This window comes from Pan troglodytes, chromosome 13 (assembly GCF_028858775.2).
Source record: "Pan troglodytes isolate AG18354 chromosome 13, NHGRI_mPanTro3-v2.0_pri, whole genome shotgun sequence".
NCBI lineage: Eukaryota > Metazoa > Chordata > Mammalia > Primates > Hominidae > Pan > Pan troglodytes.
The window spans coordinates 110168746-110191279 of NC_072411.2; the positions used below are offsets into that span (position 1 = coordinate 110168746).

At 39.4% G+C, this 22534-nt stretch overlaps 1 protein-coding gene across 7 annotated transcripts in view; it reads right to left on the reverse strand.

Annotated features, from left to right (window-relative positions):
* The window catches only part of PLEKHM3 (pleckstrin homology domain containing M3), a 218883-nt gene that overhangs the window by 111424 nt on the left and 84925 nt on the right, over positions 1-22534 (reverse strand). For all 7 annotated transcript variants that reach the window (XR_010149857.1, XM_001140597.7, XM_016950390.4 and 4 more), the window contains exon 4: positions 12913-13058. Coding sequence is in view for 6 of the 7 variants with exons in the window: in XM_001140597.7 (XP_001140597.2) it covers positions 12913-13058 (146 nt within the window). In the remaining variant the exon portion in view is untranslated. The remainder of the gene's footprint in view (positions 1-12912; positions 13059-22534) is intronic.

Sequence of the window (22534 nt, forward strand, 5' to 3'; positions counted from 1 at the left end):
CCACAGTTCAGTGGGAAAGAAAGAATTGGGTTTAAATATTTTATTTATCATGATTAAATATTTGTGATATTTAAATATCTTAAAATGAGGAAAAGACTGATGGTGTTTTGGGAAATGAAGTACAACCCACTTGAAACTGTTGCTAAAAAATGATGTATTGTACAATTCAATTAGTCTTTCTGGCTCTGTTGAGCAGTGTTTATATGGAGTCAGGGCCCTGCTGAATTAGGTTAACAATGCTACCTTTTAGTAGGTGAACAGAGCGACAGAGGGCACTGGCCAGTCTCCCAGGCCTTAAAAGGCTTCTCTCTTCAGGTGGTACTTAAGCCCGAAAGGAAGAAAAAAATCTTTTACAGAGAAAGTAAAAGCAGTGAGACAAATGGAACAGCAGCCACTGACATCAGTATTCATAAACTGAAATTACAAAAAACAAAAACAGAGCTCGTTTCAACCATGTCGGAGGCGCTGCCTTCACCAGTTGTTACTAGCAGTAGGCATATGGTGCACATCGCTACCGCTGCTGCCTGAGTACATGAACAAATCCCCACCACGTTCAGCCATTTTTGGCAGCAAGGCTGAGCACATGCACTCATTTTTGAGAATCAGCCACTAATAATCGGTGAGGGAATTTTTGAGAGAACTCAAAATCTGGCATGGCCTACTATTTTTGCAAAATAGAGCATTGTATCCCCACTGATTTCCTAAGTTCTAAATGACCCTCCACACTGGCATGAGGACTGCACTGTCAAACTCAACTCGAATTAAAAATGTTAAAAAAAAAAGTTACTTAGGAACAAAAGCCAAAGATATTCTTAGGTGATAAAGTTTATGTGAGAAAAAGTTTTTTTGTTAATATAAATATTTCATGAATTATATGTGAACACTGACTATGTTCCAACTAAGAGCTAAGAGCTACTGTCCTACTTCTTGCCAACCAAACTATGAAAAACCTAAAAAGCCTGCTGCCATTTCTGATGTAAAGAAAAATTCAGCTGATAGTCAGGTGCAGATGAATGAGCTCAAATGAATGGTTTCGGCTGGCACTCTTTTCCATGATACCACTCCATTCACATTAGTATTAGTATTGACCTATTAGTATTTTACCAAATAATATTTAATATTTATTAATTATATTCCTTCTATTCATATGAACGAATTTCTTTCCATAGCTTTTGTAGCTTATAAACAGAACAGTTTAAGCTATAAGAACTCAACTCTGTGACGGTGATTGTGCTGCAGTTTGTGAACTGATTCTTTCTTCACAACCCTGCCATCTACATGATTCAAGAGAGATGAGAAGGAGGAATCCAAGAGGAAAGAGGCCTCCTCCCCTACCTCACATTCAGGAGGAGGTGGAGAAAATGGTAAAATCACATTATGATTAGCTACAAACTAATAATGATCAGATCTGCTATTTACACATATACATTTATAAGTAAACACATATGTCACTTGATTTGAACATTATTAAGTGTCATCAGTATAGATTCGAACATAATACGACTTTTGTTACGCTAGTGACAGCCACTTCTTAAAAACAAAGTTCTTGAATGTTGTTCAGGTTTGCGTAATCCTGAGGGAGAGTGTTCTGGTATGCTCCCCCACAAAAATAGCCCCTGGTGATAACGTAATGGGGGCAAAGGGAATGTTTAACCATAGATAGCAATTTGGAGATGACATGGTATTATGGTGGTGGTAGTGTGGACTTTGTTTTTATTAAAGGAGGAAAATGTATCAGAATAAAACACGAATAAGAAGGACTTGTAGAATAACAAAGACTAGTAAAGATAATCTAATTCAATTTTTCTCAGCTTGTGTTCCAAGGAACACTAGTCCCACAAAAAAAGACGTTTTAAGGTCCAATAAGATGTATGCCACACACCACTTTGTTTCCTTGGAGATTCAAAGTACAGCATGTTTGCATATTAAAACTGAGACATCTTGTACCGAAGAAAACCTGCTTAACCCAGCCACTTCTCAAAGCTATTTTACTACAGACAGGGCAGCTGTTGAGTGCTGCACATGATGCATGGGCGGTGGGAGTGTGGGAGATAAGATCCAGCCCGGACCCCCACTCACCAACCAGAAGAAAGGGCGTCTTTCTCTACCTTGCTGCATCCTCTTGCTAAGCTGTGAGTTTGCTGAGCTGTGTTCTGGAGGGGCTCTTTTCCAATTCCCATAAAGCTGGCCTAGCTGTGGCCCTCCTTTTTGCGTAACACCTACTAACACGAAAGAATTTGGTAATGCTCCATGGAATACACTTTGAGAAACACTGAACTAATCCATTGACTGTATTTAATAGAAGAGAAAATTGAGTACAAAGAGCATAAGTAACTTATTTGTGGTCATGTCATGGTAGAATTAGAGCCACAACTCAGATCCCTGGATACTGTGCTCTGTGCTTTTTAGCATTGTTTACATTCACAATTCTTATTTTTTAATAATGTTACCATACTCTATCAGCTTATCACTCCATAAAAGAGTTTTCCTGTCCCTTCTCCATCTTACAGCAAGTAGGCTACAAATGAAGACTAACCTATAATGTAATTAAGCAGGACACTGACATGTAGGATCCCATTTGATTTTAACTTTAAAATAAAACTGAAGTTCAATAACATTTCATTTATACAAAAGTTACTTATTTGTGCAATTTATTTTATTTTATTCTATTTTAGAGACAAGGTTTTGCTCTGTTACCCAGGTTGGCTGGAATGCAGTGGCATGATCATAGTTCACTGTAACTTCGAACTTCTGAGCTCAAGGGATCCTCCCACCTCAGCCTCTGGAGTAGCTAGGTAGGACTACGTGTGCATGACACCACGCCTGGTTAATTTTTAAATTTTTTGTAGAGATAGGGTCTTGCTGCTGCCCAAGCTGGTCTCAAGCAAATCCTTCTGCTTCAGCCTCCAAAAGCACTAGGATTACAGGCACGAGCCACTGCGCCCAGTCTATTTGTGTATTTTTTTTACTGTCTTTCTCCTTTCACTGGAATAAGAGCATCCATAAGGGCAGAAACTATATCCCCAGTGCCTAGAACAGTGAGCACAATAAATATCCAATAAATACTTGTTGAACAAATGAATGAATAATTTACAATGCTCTGGCCATAACTTTGAAGCATACACTCTTGCTTTAGACATAGTTCCTACAGCTTGGTTATTTGTTTCTAAGTTCATAATATATTTAGAGTCCATAAAGAAGAAAAGATAGCTAGAGGCAGCACGGATACAACATAAATGACAGCTGACATCCTAGCACCAGGGGAAGAGAGGCACCTACAGGAAGCTACAAGGTGAAAACAAAGAGCATACAACCCTAATTGAGGGCAACTTGGCACTATCCATCAAACTCACAAATTGTACATGCCTATATCTAGGAAGTTATCTACAGATAGTTTTGCTTATCAATGCAAAAAAATTATATTCAATATTATGTAAAAAGTTATTCATTGAATTACTGTCTATAATAGCAAAAGACTGGAAAAATCTAAATGTCCACCAAAAAAGAACTGGTTAGATAAATTAGTGTGTGTGTGTGTGTGTGTAAATATGCATGTAAAATTCATGAAATATTTTTAAAAATGCAAGGAAGAGTTTTATTATCTAAATGGAAAGCTCTCTAAGCACAGGGTATATACTATATTGTCATTTTTGTATGAAAAAATACATGTACATAAAATATCTCTGGAAGGATACACGAGAAAGGAGTGTTTTGGTTGCCTCTGAGAAGAATGGGGTGAGTAAAAAGGAGATTATTTATGTATGTACGCACGCCCCCTTTTACTTTTTGAACCTTGAACTTACTGAAAGTATACTATATTCAAAAAAGAAGAATGAATAAAATATAGCAGTGCAAGGCATTTAGGGAAAAACAGCCTCACTTATCCCATTAAACTCTCAAGTTATCTATCACAGGACAGAACAATCATTTACATTTATAATTCTGGTCCAGGCACAGTGGCTCATGCCTATAATCCCAACACTTTGGGAGGCTGAGGCAGCAGGATTGCTTTAGGCCAGGAGTTTGAGACCAGCCTGGGCAACATAGCAAGACTTTGTCTCTACCAAAAACTAATTTAAAAATTAGCCAGGTGTAGTGGTGTGCGGCTGTAGTCCCAACTACTCAGGAGGCTGGGGTGGGAGGAATGCTTGAGTGCCAGAGTTCAAGGCTGCAGTGAGTTACAGTCATGCCACTGCACTCCAGCCTGGGTAACAGAGCACGACACTGTCTCTAAAAAAAAAAAAAAAAAAAAAATTCCAAGGCATTAAAAAGTTAACTTTTAATATATATTTTCTTAAATAAAATATAACAGTTAAAATTTATAAAATTATAGAAGTAATATAATCCCATTACTGAAAATTTGGAGAATAAAGATCAACAGAGGAAAAAATATCTATAATCTTACCACCGTAAAATAACCACTTATTGCTTTGGTAAAACATTTCCTTCCTGTGTTTATTCCCATCTCTATCATAAAAATTCATAGCCAAAATCATAATAAAATCAATTCTAACGGTAATACTTCTTAGTCCTGTTAAAACAGTCAGTGGGCTAATGGAGGAGAAATTAGGAAACCTTCAGTTTAATTACAATTTGTTCTCAGAATCTCCAAATGACTCTTATCAAGAGGTTTTTCCCATCAGTGAGCTTCTCCTCAGCTCCACAAGGGCAGTAGAGCTTGCCTTGAATACCTCTCAAGATGTAGAGATAGGAAATGGTTTATGTAACATGGAAAAACTCTAGCTAAATGGAATGTGAATATTCAAGCTAGGATACAAATAAATTTTTTTTTTTTTTTTTTTTTTTTTGAGACGGAGTCTTGCTCTTTCGCCCAGGCTGGAGTGCAGTGGCCCGATCTCAGCTCACTGCAAGCTCCGCCTCCTGGGTTCACGCCATTCTCCTGCCTCAGCCTCCCGAGTAGCTGGGACTACAGGCGCCCGCCACCACGCCCGGCTAATTTTTTCTATCAAGCTAGGATACAAATAAATTTTTTTAAAACAAAACTAAAGGGAACTATTTGGAAGAGTTAGGGTTGTTTGATTTCCTTAACATCTCTTTGCTACGCTTGATATTTTTGATTAGGGGGATAGGGAAAGTTATCTTCAAAGAGATTTTATTAGAAAATGGCTATAGAAATTGAGGATAGGGTTTAGCGCTTCCTAATCTTGGAGCTCAATTCAATCTTCAGTATAACACCAGAAAATAGACGAAATCCTGCTTTAAAAATAATTAGGATTATTAATACACCAGAGGGCAGGCCAGGAAATGCTTAAGATGACAGATTTCATTCTGTTCTGCAAAACCATTTTTTTACTCTTTTAAATGGCTATTCAAGCCAGTCACGTACTTGCTATTAAGGATAGCAGGCAGATCTAACAGAACGATGTCTGGTCTTGGAAACTGATAGGTCTGAATTGATCCTCACAATTAGGAGAATTAAGTTAAATCCTGATATCTGAGAAAAGACAGCCAGACACTGGACTAAATGGAATATAGTTACTTAATGCCAATGAGAGATGATCCAGATAAAATCCACCAGGTCCACTTTTGCTTTAAAATCTTCCTTGGTCCACTAAGAACTTGGGAAGGAGTGGTCTGACAAAGGAGATTTTCCTCATGTGCAACATGGATGAAGCGAGTGTACCTAACATCTTCAATTGCCTACCTATCCTCTCAAAATCAAATCTAATTACTTGAATGACCACCACAACAAAACATCCTGCTTTACAGAGAGATTTTAAGTGTCAATGATGGCTAAATTGGTGATTTCTGTGACCTTCAGAGCTCACTGCAAACAGACTCGGATCTCCTCCTCCATTTCATGCCATCATCAACCATGCTTGCCTTTTCATTTTTCTTATTCAGTGCCACCTTTTCTGCTTTTGCTTTACTAATTGGTGTGTATTCCGGTGGCAAGTGCCACACGCCTAAGCTCTCAATGGATCACAGGGCTCGGATTGCCTCACTCACTTGCTCTCTATACACCTCTCATAGCTGTCAAAGCCCCGCTCCAAGCAGATTAATCCAAAACTTCTAAACCAAGCTCAACTATCATTCTTTCCCTCTAAATAAGTTTTTATCTAATATACACATGGCAAATATATTTATAGCCTATATTCAAAGTGTCAAGTACAAGAAGCAGAGGATAGAATGATAATTTTGTCTGGTAGAGAGGAAAGAAACAATCAGGAGAGGAAAAGAGGTTTTAAGCTGCGTTTTAGGATTTGCTGTTGTGGGTGAGGGCAAGAGGAAGACAAGAGGTGTGAAACAGCACGGTATGACAGGGAAATAGACGGATGGCTGTAATATTAATGAAGAGATTGGTGCTGGGAAACGGTTATGGATGAAGGAGCTAGGAAGGCAGGCAGGGACTAAGGATCACGAAGGCTAAGAGAATTGTATTTGTCCTGTATACAATTGTAGTCAAAGCTAACCATAACTGAGGGCTTATGATGCACCACACCCTGTGCCAGGTGCTTTCTGTGAAACATTTAAGCAAACAGCAACCTTATGAACTGGGTTCTATTATTATTTCCATTCTAAAGGTAAAGAAACTAAGACTGAGAGAGAGTAAGAAACTTACTTAAGGTAAGATTAGGACTTTTCTTTTGAAATATACCAGCCAGAGAGTGATGCTTAAAGGCAGGAAGCGCAAATAGGAGGCTTCTGACTTCCTTCATGTAAGTGAGACTGAGGGTTTGAGTTAGTGTGGTGGGACTGGAGTACAGTGGAGAGCATGGCCTCAAGAGCTAAAATAAAGGCTTGGTTTTGCTAATTGCTTAGGCAGCATAGGTGTGGCAGACGGAGGAGTCCAGGATGTCTCCCACATCTGGCAGTGGTGACTGTGGGGCATTCACTAAGACAGGTAATGTGCACTTGGGGGAACATCTGGTGAGTGTGATGTGATAAGGCCAATTTGGGAACTGTTGAGTTTGATGTTCCCAGGGGACAGGCTTCATTCTTTCATTCATTTAATATACATTCCTGCTTGTCTACTATGTGCCAGAACTGTGCTAAAACACATTCCGTGTGCCCAGAGAGCTCACCTTTATAGAGAAAATAGACAAGCAACTAGCTGTTATATAGATGTTATGATAATGAAAATAGTAACAGCTTCCATTAATTAAGTGCTTATCACAGTCATTTGCTAAGTGCTTTTCTTATATTACCCCAATTCACACAACTCTTTTAGGTAAATATGTGAAATTATGATGAGAACAAATTTGGTACACACTATGTGCTAGGCACTGTTCTAAACATGACACATGCATTAACCCATTTACCCAGCAGTAACTCTATAAGGCATTAATATCCTCATTTTACATATGAGGAAACTGACACCCAGAGTCTAAATAACTTGCCTAGGTTAAACAGCTAACTAACAAGTCACAATGCTAAGACTTGAGCTCTGGCAGTGTGGGCTCATTTTACAGATTACAAAACTGAGGCTCTAGGAAATTCAAGCAACTTGCCCCAACAAATCAAGCACCTGATAACAGGTAGAGGTTTTAACTCCAAGCTCCTGCTATTAATCCCTTAATAAGTGCAATTCTCAAGGTCCACATGACACAATGGTGGCACGAAGGAGAGAGCCAGCAATGCAGTCAATGGGGAATGGTGAGGAGCAACAAAAAAGCTGTCACCACGGAGGACATGCCTTCTTTAGCTCTCAAAGAATAAGCAAGGATTCCCTAGATGGATAAAAATATCTGGAGCACAGGTGGAAAGATGGTCACTAAACAAGAGAAGGGGTTCTTCTTTCTCTCAAGTTAGGAGGGAAAACAGGATAGGTACAAATATAGATAGATTTGTAGATATTCATATTCATATTTCATAACTTCATTTTTCTCCTTGAAGTAGCAGACAAGGTCATATGCTGAGAATAATTAGGAAGAGGCATCTTGCAAACAGTGAAGACTTGGATGATTATTGGGTAGAACTGGACACAGAGTTGCCCAGGGATATATTAGAAAAGGACATAAGCCAATTGACCACTCACAATTTTCATGTTTGTTTTCTTAGATGCCAAAGATTCCAGGTAGGTGACAGCTCTAGGGCCCTTCCCCACCTACTTGCTCCCAGGTAACACAGTTACAATGAAAGTAAGTCTCAGACATCTGTTAGCAAGGTGGCATCAAAACAGACATACACACATAGACCAATGGAACAGAACAAGAACCCAGAAATAAATCCATGCATTCACAACCAACTCATTTTCAACAAAGCTGCCAAGGACCTACACTGGGGAAAGGACAGTCTCTTCAGTAAATGGTGCTGGGAAAACTGGATATTCATATGCAGAAGAATGAAACTAGACCCCCTCAGGATATACAAAAATCAAATAAAAATGTATTACAGACTGAAATGTAAGACCTGACAAATAAAATGACCAGAAGGAAGCATTGAAAAAATGCTTCAGAACATTGGCCTGGGCAAAGATTACTTGGGTGAGACCTCAAAAGCACAGGCAACAAGAGCAAAAATAGATAGGTAGGATTACATCAAGCTAGAAAGCTTCTGCATAGCAAAAGAAACAACCAACAAAGTGAAGAGACAATGTACAAAATGGAAGAAAATATGTGCAAGCCATTAATCTGACAAGGGATTAATAACCAGAATACATAAGCAACTCAATCCAGTAGCAACAAAAATAAATCTTATTTTAAAACGAGCAAAAGATCTGAATAGACAATTCTCAATAAACACAAATAGCCAACAGGTATGTTAAAAAATGCTCAACATCACTAATCATCAGGGAAATGCAAATCAAAACCACAATGAGATATCATCTTACTCCAGTTAAAATGGCTATTACTCAAAAGACAGAAAATAACAGATGCTGGTGAGGATGTGGAGAAAAGGGAATGAATGCTCAGACACTATTAGTGGGAATGTAAATTAGTACAGCCACTGTGGAAAACAGTATGGGAGTTCTTCAATAAACTAAAAATAGAACTAACATATGACCCAGCAATCTCACTGCTAGATATATAACCAAAAGGTGGTAGATATGGAATCAACTTAAGTGCCCATCAATGGACAAATGGATAATGTGGTATATATGCACAATGGGATATTATTCAGCCATAAAAAAGAATGAAATTCTTGTCCAGGTGTGGTGGCTCATGCCTGTGGGAGGCCGAGGTGGGAAGATTGCTTGAGCTCAGGAGTTCGAGGCCAGTCTGGGCAACATGGCGAAACCCTGACTCTTTTACAAAAAAATACAAAAATTAGTCGGATGTAGTGGTGTGTACCTATGGTCCCAGCTAGTTGGGAAGCTGAGGTGGGAGGACTGCTTGAGCCCAGGAGGTCAAGGCTGCAGTGAGCCATGACCGTGCTACTGCACTCCACACCTTGAAAAAAGAATAAAATTCTGTCATTTGCAGCAACATGGATTCTGTCAAATGCAGCAAATTCTGTCAAATGCAGCAAATTCGGTCATTTGCAGCAACATGGATAGAACTGGAAATTAAAGTGAAATAAGCCAGCTCGGCCTGGTGGCTCACTCCTGTAATGCCAGCACTTTGGGAGGCCGAGGAGGGTGGATCACAAGGTCAAGAGATCGAGATCATCCTGGCCAACATGGTGAAACCCCGTCTCTACTAAAAAATACAAAAACTAGCTGGGCGTGGTGGCACGTGCCTGTAGTTCCAGTTACTCAGGAGGCTGAGGCATGAGAATCACTTGAACCTGGGAGGTGGAAGTTGCAGTGAGCCGAGATTGCACCACTGAACTCCAACCTGGCAAAAGAGCAAGACTCCATCTCAAAAAAAAAAAAAAAGAAATAAAGAAAAGAAGGCAGGCAGGCACAGACAAGACAAATATCACATATTTTCACTCATATGTAGGAGCAAAAAAATTGATCTCATGGAGGTAGTGAGTAGAATGGTGGTTACCAGAGGCTAAGAAAAGTAGGGGGAAGAGGGGAATGAAGAAAGGTTGGTTAATGGGTATAAAAATATAGTTGGAAAGAGAAGTTCTAGTGTTTGATAGCATAGTAGGGCAATTATAGTTCATAACAATTTATTGCATATTTCAAAAATAGCTAGAAGAGAACATTTTGAATGTTCCCAACCCAGAGAAATGATAAATATTTGAGGTGATGGATACCCTGATTTAATTATTACACATAGTATGTACGTATCAAAATATTACATATACCCCATAAACATGTACAATTATTATGGATCAATTTTAAAAGCAGTCATACAGCCTGTTTCCATATGAAGCCCCTTGCACAGAAGGTACATTCAAGGCAGATGTCACAACATTCTGGCAGAAGGATCAGAAAAGCTTCTGGTCATATCAGGTAATTGAAGTATGTTATCTATTATGTGTGTAAGATGCAGGATCATAACAGAATCCTAAGCCTAGAGTGCTACTCCAGTAGGGAGTTAGATTCCTGGACTTGCCAAATTCTACTACCTTTTTTAATGCAAGGATAGAAATGCTGTACCATATAGCTAACCAATTTATATATTTTGAAGACTACTAGGTTGAAAATAAAGTCGAGATGTCCAATAGGCAATTAAAGCCACAGATTTCAATTTTAGTAGCAAAACTGGAGCTGCAGATAAAAGTAGGAATTATCAGCATAAGAATCCTGGTAGTTAAAATGATGTAAGTGAGGGAGATGCCCAATAGAAAGACAAGAAAGTGGGAAACAAAATAATGAATCTTAAGGAAGCCCACTATTAAAGGTTTAGGCAGAGGACAAGAAATTAGAGAAGGTGATTGAAAAAGAAGAGTTAGAGGGAGGAGAACCAGGGGTGTGTTGTCAAAACCAAGGCAGGAGAATTCAAAAGGAGTATGGTCCATCTGGTCAAATAGTGTATCCTAGAGAAGTCCAGTAGAATAAGAAACTGCCAAGGGTCAACAGATTTGGCAAAATTGTGTTGGAGAAGAGACGAGATTTGGCAAAACTGTGATGGAGAAGAGAGGAGAAGACCATGAATACAGGCAGAAGGGATAAACTTTCATATGACAAGTAATGTTTCTTTGGTGGCTGGAAGGAGGACAATGAGGATAGATGCGGATGTAGGCACGTTTATAGGTCAGTTGACAGGATTATTGCATAATCACCCCTATTTTCTCTATGAAGTAGAAGATAATGGCACTTCACAGGGTAACTTGGACTGGGTATTTCATCTCTTTAAGATCACAGATGCTGAAATAAAAGAATCTGATGAAAGCTACTGATATAAATGGAATACAACTTCAACAAGCTTCCAACATCACATCGAAGTACCTACTGGCCCCCATGGCTGCAGACAGCTTTTTTCTCTTATTCCATGCTCCAAGCAATAGCCAGACCCTCCTATTGTTCACGCAATTCCATCATTCTTACTGATTCAACCATATCATTCTAGCAATTCTCTCTCTTCTGGATAGTTTACATCAGCATAGAAAACATACGGTTATTTTTTCCATTAAAACAACAACAAAAAAATCAAACCTAACTTGACCCCACTTCCCTTCAAGTTACTCCTGACTTCTCTTCTTCCTTTTATAGCAAAACTTCTCAAAAGAGTTGTCTATTCTTGTTTCTTGTTTCTCTCTCTCTATTCTATGTTGAACCCACTTCAATCAGACCTTTGCTCCCACCACTCCATTCAAACTGCTTTCATTAAGGTCACTAATTACCTTCACATTACTAAAGCAAATCGTCAGTTCTCAGTGCTCATCTTATTTGAGCTATCAGCATCTGTCACAATTCATCTGGAAACACTTTCTTCACGTGGCTTGTCAGACACCCTGGGATCCTTCTACCTCACTGCTCACTCCTTCTTGGCCTCCTTTGCTGGTCTCTCCTCTTGTCTCTAGGCTCCTAAGTTGGAGTGTCCCCGTGCTCACTTTTCTCCTCTATTGACCTGCATTTTTATAGCCACTAAGCCTGCTATTTATACTTCCTGAAGAGCCTCCTTGGCTGTTAGCAGTTACTTTGCAAAGCTATTAGCATATACCTGTGATTCTCACTTGCTCTCCTTTTTAAAAAACAGCAGTGCTGACAAAGGCCTGGATGGCTCAGTGTACTGTTCCTTGCTGTTGGCCCCTAGTCAGAAGTCTTCATAGCTTCTCTCAAGGTTCTGGTTCTAGTTCCAAAGGCCTGGATTTGCTAGAAGACTGACCTTCACATGAGTAGGAGCGCTACTCTACTATAAGAAATATCTCAGACCACACAGTGGCTCATGCCTGTAATCTCAGCATATTGGGAGGCCAGGGCAGGCAGATCATTTGAGGTCACGAGTTTGAGACCAGCCTGGGGAACATGGTGAAACCTGTCTCTACTAAAAATACAAAAATTAGCTGGGCGTGGTGGCATGTGTGTGTAATTCCAGCTACTTGGGAGGTTGAGGCACAAGAATCACTTGAACCCAGGAAGTGGAGGTTGCAGTGAGCAAAGATCATGCCACTGCACTCCAGCCTGGGTGATGGAGTGAGACAATGTCTAAAAAAAAAAAGCCGACACAAACAAATGAACAAAAACAAAACAAAACAACAAAACAAACAAAAGAAATATCTTGGATTATATAAGGCCTTGCCTAGAAAGATCACTAGCATGTTCATGCATGTATTATTTTCCCATTTTTATCTTCCCATAGTGTTGTAATGTTGAAGATAAGATCAAATAAAAAATAATAAAACAGGCTCCTCTCTCTCAGAATTCTCTCTAGCACCAGAAGTAAAAACTGCTCTATATGTCTTTTTAAATGAGGAAACTAATAAGAGTCATAGTTAAGAAGCCTTTCAACTGTGAGATATATAAGAAGCATTAGGTAAGGTCTTGCAGCTTTTATGAGACTACCTAATCATATCTGCTTCAAATTGTTTGATCACCATCTTTATAATCCACCTGAGAACATATGAACACCTGAATTATTATTATTAAGTGAACTGAGTTTTTGTACCTACCTTATATTTTGAAGTATCCCAGTTGTGGACTATGCGTGCTGGAATGAGAAAGCTGTCATCCACGTGGCAGTTACTGCAGTAATACCACCCACTGTAGTTGCACACCTTGGCTTTCCCATTGGAAAGACCTATGGATCGCTGGCAGCCTGTTCAAGGAAAAAGGAAGAGTCTATGATTGCTGTTGTACTTTTAACACTACAGAACAAGGTTATAGAGCTCTAACATCACAGAACAAGGTTATATTTCATTTACCTAGTCTGCAACAAAAAAGAAGTTACAGAGAATAGAGTTGTACAGTTGTGTCCTCTTCTTCCTAGTCTGACAGCCTGTCCCTTCACCTCCTAGGGTATTGCTGTAAGGGTCATAAACTGGTCCCCTGTCTCTGGTTTCTTCTGATTCCATCTCTTCTGCATACAGCTGCCAGAGATCAGTCTCTCTACAACCTCGCCTTTATCTCCTCACTGCCCTGCTCAGAACTCCATTTCCACCAGGCACTTTGCTGAGGGCATCTCATACAGAATCTTGTTTAACCAGCACCACTTCTCTATGAGGAAGATATTATTAATTCTATTTTATAGATGAAGAATCTAAGATTTTTATGAGGTTAAGTATCTTGTCTGAGTTCACCCAGCCAAAAAAAGCCAGAGTTTGGATTTGGCTCTAAATTGGATGCTAAAATAATCCCCAAAACTGTTATGTAGCCTTCCTTTGCTTACCAAATCATTGTAAGGAATTTGGCCTCTGATTGGCTCCATCTCACTTTTCTAACTTTCCCTCCCACTACTGTCCAATGGGAATGTAATCACTTTATTCCAGTCAGAGAACTCTCCTCATTGTTCCCCAAATAAACACAGCATGCTTACTCCACCCTCCATATATTCATATGTATTACCTCTCCTTACACAGCACCCTCTTCTCTGCTCTTTACTTCAACAAATCTTGCCCAAGATTACTGGTTGCCTACAATGCCCTTTTCAGATCTAAGAAAGTCCATGACTCTGTGAGCGCTGTCTTGGTACTGTCAGCGAACCTGGTAATAATCATAGCCCTTCCACAGGGAAGCCATTCGTTTTCTTTAGATAGGAAGAACTACCTTCTACTGAGTATGTAAATTCCATCACAATCATCCCCAAGGACAAAATCCTGGCAGATCCAGAACAGGTCATCAAGAATACACAAACAGCATCATTAATCTGACATTTCTGGTCTACAGCTTTCATTTTAGAAATCCTTCCATGTGGCCCATTTTATGGTTGGGTGCCAAGAACTATATGGATCAAAGAGATCTCGCACTAAGCCTATTTCATGAAGTGGGGCAAAAATGAATTACTCTTTCAGTACTACTACAATTACTACTACGACTACGACAACTACTACTAGTACTAATAATATAATGATCAGTGTTGTAACCCTTTCCATTACAAGGAGGTCAAATACATTTACTTAACAAACTACCAACCTAAGAAGATTCTGATTCACATGAACTCCATGAATGAAAGTATCACAAGACTCAACAGAACTTTCATTTTCATCACAAATACAATGGCATCAGTAATTAAGCAGTTTCCCAGTGCATCCTCTAGAAAGAGAATTAGATCTCATTGTTTTTAAATACATGAGAAATGGGAAGAAGATAAGTAAATATATTAGTATTAGGCTTCCAGAGCTTGATCCAGTTCCTTTCTAGAATGGCTATTTCTTTACTATTGAGCAGCAAAAAAAAAATCATAACAAGCTCCTGTTCTTCAGACTGGCTGAGGAATGAGAAATGTGTGAAAGATGAGTTACAACCAACACACATGTAGCTCCTGATTGACAAAGGAGATCTTGCCACAGTCACAGGGCTGTCTGTGAATGTTGGAATGCTGTTCACTGCACTCACTGACTGCATTACTCATTTGGCATTTAGCGTGTGCCTCTTTAAATTATCATGCCTTTTTATGGGCTTGTCCAACCAGCACCACACTAGAAACTCCTCAGATCTTTTTTTTTTTTTTTTTTTTTGAGACAGAGTCTCACTCTGTTGTCCAAGCTGGAGTGCAGTGGCACAATCTCAGCTCACTGCAAACTCCACCTTCCGGGTTCAAGCGATTCTCCTGCCTCAGCCTCCCGAGTAGCTGGGACTACAGGTACGTGCCACCATGCCCAGCTAATTGTTGTATTTTCTATTTTTTTTGTTTTTGTTTTTTTTTTGAGATGGAGTCTTGCTCTGTCACCCAGGCTGGAGCGCGGTGGTGCGATCTCAGCTCGCTGCAACCTCCGCGTCCCGGGCTCATGCCATTCTCCTGCCTCAGCCTCCCGAGGAGCTGGGACTACAGACGCCCGCCACCACGCCCGGCTAATTTTTTGTATTTTTAGTAGAGACAGGGTTTCACCACGTTAGCCAGGATGGTCTCGATCTCCTGACCTCGTGATCCGCCCGCCTCGGCCTCCCAAAGTGCTGGGATAACAGGCGTGAGCCACCGCGCCCGGCCAAATTTTTGTATTTTCAGTAGAGACGGGGCTTCGCTATGTTGGCCAGGCTGGTTTTGAACTCCTGACCTCGTGATCCACCTGCCTTGGCCTCCCAAAGTGCTAGGATTACAGGCGTGAGCCACCATGCCCGGCCCAGATCTTTTTTTTATCCTCAGCACTTAACACAGAGCTTTACAAATAGCAGACAATCAATAAATATTTATGTTAAAGGGATGATAAACTGAGTACTATCTGGCACATGTACACTCACATAAACTGTATATATATACAGAAATTTTAATTTTCCATAGTGATTCCAAAACTGATCCTCTTAACCTGATCACCTGCTTCTGAAAACAGCCTTTCATTAATATCCCTGTTAAAATATGTTGCCCATTCTAAGAACTATATATTACCCATGTTCACATAGGAACCATGGAACTGGCTAGGCATAGTAGCTCACACTTGTAATCCTAGCACTTTGGGAGGCCAAGGCCGGTGGATTGCTTGAGCCCAAGAGTTTGAGACCAGCCTGAGCAACATGGTGAAACCCCATCTCTACAAAAAAATTAGTGAGGTGTGGTGGCGTGGGCCTGTAATCCCAGCTACTGGAAGGCTGAGGTGGGAGGAGCACTTGAACCTAGGAGGTCAAGGCTGCAGTGAGCTGTGATCATGCCACTGCACTCCAGCCTGAGTGACAGAGGAAGGCTCTGTCTCAAAAGAAAAAAATTTTTTAAAAATAAAGAAAGAATGAACTGTGGAACAGAGTTCAGTGGAACTTAATATATCCTAGACAGTGGGATACTGCTATTTCCAAAAATTAGTAGACAAATTGACTGAACACTAAAATGACACTGAGTAGAATCCAATCCTTCCTAATGACTTAAAAGGTGACCATGATATTGCAGAAATTCAGGATCATCATTATAGTTTAAATTCTCACCAAAGAACACTAAAAAAATTTTTTTTTGATATAACAGACATCAGTAAGCATTTGCTGGATATTTATATATTCCCTAGTAGGCACTACTGGATTTATCTGTCTATAATTTTAATGAGCTTATTCTAATTTTCTGGATGCAACACACATAGGCAATATTAACATACACAAACATGCATTTTAAGAAAGCCTATAGCCTAAGAATGTTCACATCAACCGGGCACACAGATCCAAAGCTCACCATGCTGGGGGATCAACTCAGTTAACTAACTGAGTTAAACATCCTCGCAACTATGTACAGGTCTCCAGGCTCATAAAAGACAGAGATGAGAGAACATGGATAGGGTCCATTCAGGTTTTAGTTTGGACAAAAGCAGCAGCACATAAACACCTACCTTTAGTCCTTGGGTGTCTTTACTTTCATACTTTATTTAGAACCAGGCTATCCTACTCCTGGTGCTGAAATCACCCTAATGACCCAGAAGTAGGTTTGAACCTGTCTGCATGCTCAGAACTACTTTAGGCACATGGTATACAGACCGTCACTAGTCTAAAGGCAGGAAGCCTGAGTCTGTTCTTGCCTAGGCACCACTGTGACCCTGACCATCAAATTATCTAGGCCTTGCTTCCTCACCACAAAATAAACGTGTTAGCTTTAATTGGTGAATTGCCAAATTTGAGTGAGCAATGGAATTTTCTGCAGACGTTTGTGAGAAATATGGACCCTTCTTCCCACTGAGATGATTTTGACTCTGTAGATCTTGGGTAGGGACCAGAAATCTGCATTTCTAATTAAATGAGCATCCTCCCCCTCCCATCCTATCCCCAACCCACACGCGGGACGTTGACGGGTAAAAGCTGAGGATTGCTCCCTGATTTCTAGGTGACCTCCAAGGTCCCTCGAGCTCTAAAATTCTGCTTCTATTCAACAAAAGTGCAGAGGGGGTGCAGACTGCTCAGTGAAAAGCTCAGAATTTGTCACACAGTTTACCCTCTAGGCTTCAAAAAAATCAATATTTTAGGTACTTAGTCAATTTCTAAAAAACTGGCTATGTAGAAACAACCTGACTTCATTTTACCAGTGTTTTTCCAGAGCATTCTTGTCTCCACTGGGAGTATCCTATTCACTTTAAAAAGAATGAAAACGTTTAACCCCCAAATCCAAAGTATTTGTATTTGAAAGAACATAGAATGGTTGGAAAAGAAGATTAGAGGCTAGTTAGTGGCCTGATGTAGATTCATTTTCTAAAAAACAACACATGCCATTTATTTGAAGAAGGAAACACGAGTTTTTTCAATTAACTGCAAGATTTCCTTTACTATCACAGTAGCAAATCATGGACTAAAAATGTCTGAAACAATTCCCCATAAAAATACACAATCTGGGATTTTACTTTATCATTGTGGGGTTTTTAACAGGGAAAATTTTTTCTTAATAATCACTGTTACAAAAAACCATTTTTTTAGAGAGTTTCAAAGCTGGACTCTGAAAAGCGACATTATGGGAAGAAAAATAGAGCTGTAAAGTAGAGACAAAAAATAATTAATTGAAATAACTAATTAGGGCTTATTTACATATTATATTTTTATGTACTTTCAAACAGACTTTTCAGCAATGTTTCTAAATTAAAGGGCATTTGTAGTAAAGAACACTCCACATGTTGGATCAAAGCAAATACATTCTTCCCAGACTCTTTTTGAAACTTTTCAGAGTGTATTCAATTCATAGGAACAAAAAACTATCTCACCAGAGAACCCACTGGCCTTTTTTTTATTATTGCTTCCCACTCCACTTCAAATCTTTAATGAACAAATGCTCTGAAGAGCTTAGCCTCCCCTCTGATACACTCTTGGAAACAAATGTCACCATTTAACCAAAATCCTATTTGCTGCACGTACAGTCCATTTCCCAAATGGCCTTTCACTAAATACACCCAAAAGAATCTGTTGCTGGGGGTTGTGCAGAATTTTGGCATACTTCTCCACAAAAGCACCATCTTTCTTCTAACAAGTGTACCTAGTTAACTCAACTGGCTGCAGTTGTTGTTACTGAAGCTGCGATCTTGAGGAAGAGCCAGCCACCTTCTCTCTACTTTACGACTATTACCTTCAGTTCTCCTTTCCCTGACCAGCAGTTGGAAAACTCATGGGCTAAGAGGGAAGAATGAGAAAGCTGTGGCTGGATCCAACTGACTCTCTCTCACTAAGGAAGGACCTCATACAGTGCTAAGTGTGGTCAGTTATGCCACCCACTTTCCATCTCTTAAAGTAAGCTTTTACCTAATTCAGTAAGGTAAATCCAGTCTTTTGCATTTAGAAGGTAGAAACACTCTAGGAAAAGAACAAGGGCAAATAAAAAAGAAAAGAAGGTGCCTTTGTAAAAGGAAGGAAAAGAGATAAAGAGGGTGAGAAGACACATTGTCGTTTTCTCTGTAAAAATAGAAAAAAAAATCTGGCGAGTTTCACATCCTCTTTTACTTTATGCACTAAGTAGGGAGAGATGTCCACAGGAATGAGCAAGGGGACTTCCCTGTCCCTCCTTCCATCCCTCCATTTTCCTGGCTGGGGACAGTGAGCTGCAGTAAGCACTGTGTAAAATGTTGCTTGAAGGCCTAGACTTTGATCATATGCTCTTCAGACCAGATTTCCCAAAATGAAGAAAAATAGACATGCAGGTTCAAGGACTTGCTATTTTACAAGGATTAGGGGTTAAAGTCATAAAGAACTTAGCTTTCCTAGCTTATAGTCTCTAACCATTGGCTCATTAAGAAGTGAAATTTTGAACCTGTACTTTAAAAAATAAGGTATTACATTTGGTATACAATTCAAAGTCCTCCCTGGGATTAGCACAAAGTTGGGCACAGTGTTTAAAGAAAGGATTATTTGACACAGGGCACAAGCAATTTTTGCAATGTAGCTTTGAGGTCCATTAAAGGAAGTAGAGGCAAAGCAAACCTGGGCCCCATATTTGCATCCTCCACTGTCAGAGGGAACAGAGCTGAAATTTGAGACTGACCACACATATGTAGTCTGAAGTTAACATGGTGAAACTGAAGCTATAGAATTCTACATAACTGTAAAGTAGAAAGGGGGTAAAGAGTGAGGGACACTGAGAAACATCTACTCAAAAATCAGTGATCCAATACTTTTTGCATCCCAAGCATCCAAGTTATTCTGTCTTTGGGACAAGGTGGTGACCCATAAAGTAGGAGCTATCTGTTTAGCCATAAATCAATTAAGACATTAAACATTTGGATGGAGAATCAGGCACATGCCATTAAGTATACGTTCTGTCGGTTACAAAGCAAATAGTATCCACAGCATCTCAAATAAAACTAAAGGAACAATAGGGGAAATCCGGAAAAAATCAATTGTGTGCCACGTGTAATTGCTAATGCGGATAGTATGGCATGCAGCTGATAGTCTTTGGGTTGAGTTCATGGACTTTAGACTGCAACACTTCAAAATTATTTTCTCCATAAGCCTTTAAGTCCCTTCATAGTGAATTCTCTTCCCAGGAGTTGAAAACTTCACAGTTGGGAGGAAATACACATGCTCAAATACAATCCTGAAATGTACTGATGGTTGTTTCCAAAGCTACACAAAAATTCATTTCTGTTCATCAGAATTTTTTTTTCTGATGGGCTTCGTTTTATGTTCATCTACAAATTTTATAGCAGTGAGAGATTATATATGAGAAATTGTCATTCCTTGTTGGCTGAAACTGACTCATAAATTTCCGCTGCACAAGCCAGGTGTGGTGGCTCATGCCTATAATCCTTTGGGAGGCTGAGGTGGACAGATCTCTTGGGGTCAGGAGTTTGAGACCAGCCTAGCCAACATGGTGAAACCTCTACTAAAAACAGCATGGTGAAACCCCTACTAAAAACACAAAAATTAGCTGGGTGTGATGGCACATGCCTGTAATCCCAGCTACATGCCTGTAATCCCTGCCTCTCCTGGGGCAGGAGAATTGCTGGAACCTGGGAGGCAGAGGCTGCAGTGAGCTGAGATTGTGCCACTGTACTCCAGCCTGGGCCACAAAGCAAGACTCTGTCTACAAAAAAAAAAAAAAAAAGAATAAAGTTCCACTGCACAGAGAGCTGACATGTTAAAAACCATGTTCCTACCATGGGTGACACACATTTAGGTTAACTTCAGCTGGCACTTGTAGAATGGACCGCTGCTATAGCTAGGACAGCTCTGTCCTTAAGAATCTCATAGAAGTAAGTAACTCCTCCTAGACACACTGAATGTACCTAACCAAAGAATTTCCAGCCAGGCACTGGTGGCTCACACCTGTAATCCCAGTACTTTTGGAGACCAAGATGGGAGGATTGCTTGTGGCCAGGAGTTCGAGGTTATAGAGAGCTATGATCGCACCATGGCACTCCAGCTTGGGCAATAGAGTGAGGCCCCATCTCTACAAAAAAGTTTCTAAAAATTAGCCAGGTGTGGTGGTCTGCACCTGCAATCCCAGCTACTTTGGAGGCTGAGGCAGGAGAATACCTTGAGCCCAGGAGTTCGAGGGTTCAATGAGCTATTATTGCACCACTGCACACCAACCTAAGTGACAGAACGAGACCCTGTCTCTAAAAACCCTGTCAACATAACAATATGGCAAATATTATGTTTGTAAAGTATTAGTACTGTGCTGAGACACAGTGAATGTTCAATACACATTATATCTAGAGAGAGAGACAAGAACAGACAGATGCATGAAACAGAGATTAAAACCAACAGACATAAACTGTCCAAGACAGAGGCCATCTATGACGTATAATCATGTATTAGTAGATTATACTTGCAGAACTAAGGCAACCAAAAAAATAAAAGCAATTCAGATTAGAAACTCCAATCTGAATACTAATTGGTTTAAAATGTAAAGCAATTCTATAAGCTATTAAGAGTTATTTGGGTTTTCCCCCTCTGAATATTTAAATAGCTAAGTCAGCTTTGACATGTAGGACCTACGTTGTGTTAATAGTGCTAGAGGTACTATATTTAAATAAGAAATGAAGTGAAAATCACATGTCAAGTAATTACTGCTGACTGAAAATATAAACTTGCTAAACTCTACAATGTTTATTTAATCTCATGGAATGTTGTTATTAAGATTATAAATCGTGTGAAATAAATTAATAAATACCAAGTAGATTCCAACTCAAGTTGAGAAGTGTCAAGATTTATTGGTCTTTCAGGTAAACAATGATTGAGAACCTAAAGTCAATATTTAGTCAAAATTTATCTTGAAAGGCAATAAATCTTGATTTTTGCTAAAGCACGTAAGTAAACATGTGCACCATTTTAGAGAATCTGACTGCTTTCTATGAAATATCTACCCCAAAAGTTGTAAGTATAATGATCTGTAATACAGATTTTCACTTCCCAAGACATGACTTGAGTTGTTGACTTACTTTTAATTTTTCTTAGGATAAGATGCTTCAATAGTGCTTTTATTGGTGTAAGATAAGTTTAATATTAATAATAAAATCTTACAAATTCAGCTTCTAGTATATTGAAATCAGTCTAAACTTAGTATTTTTTTCATCCTGTTTTTTCCTAACAGTCTATGACTAGACTTTCTCATTTACTTCTATGTTCTTTCCCCAAAGTCTTTCAAGAAAATGGTAAGCAATTTAGAAATAAAAATAAATAAATAAGAACTAAGCAAATGGATAAACACATTATAAGCAAACACCTTATGTAAGACAGGCTTACTATAAGCCAGGCACTGTCATAACTACTTTACATACACACAAACGAACATATGTAAATACATGTGTATGTCTCTGTTCATTTAATCCTCATACCAATTCTATGAGGTAGGTATTATGCCCATTTTACAGAATAAGAAACTGAGGCAGAAGATGAAAAAGTAATTCTGTCCACTGTTGTACAGCTGCTTAAAAGGCAGAGCCTAATAAAAGTGGCAATGTGGCATTTTCAGGTAGTTATCTCCTTTTGTAAGACATTAGAAAAACTGTCCCCTGCAGATGACAAAACAAGGACAAAAACTATGAATCAATTTACATAAAAGAACATAATTTAGCTCATCAATGAATATAGCCTGGGACATCACAGGCATTAGCATCACCTCTGAAGATGAAGGGTGAGGGGAAGAAGAATACAAATCTATAAAGTAAACAGCAGAAGATAAGAGATGAGGAAAGGAGGAAGCAATCACTATTGTGGAGATCGAGGAAGGCTGTGTCGACACAGGGGCAT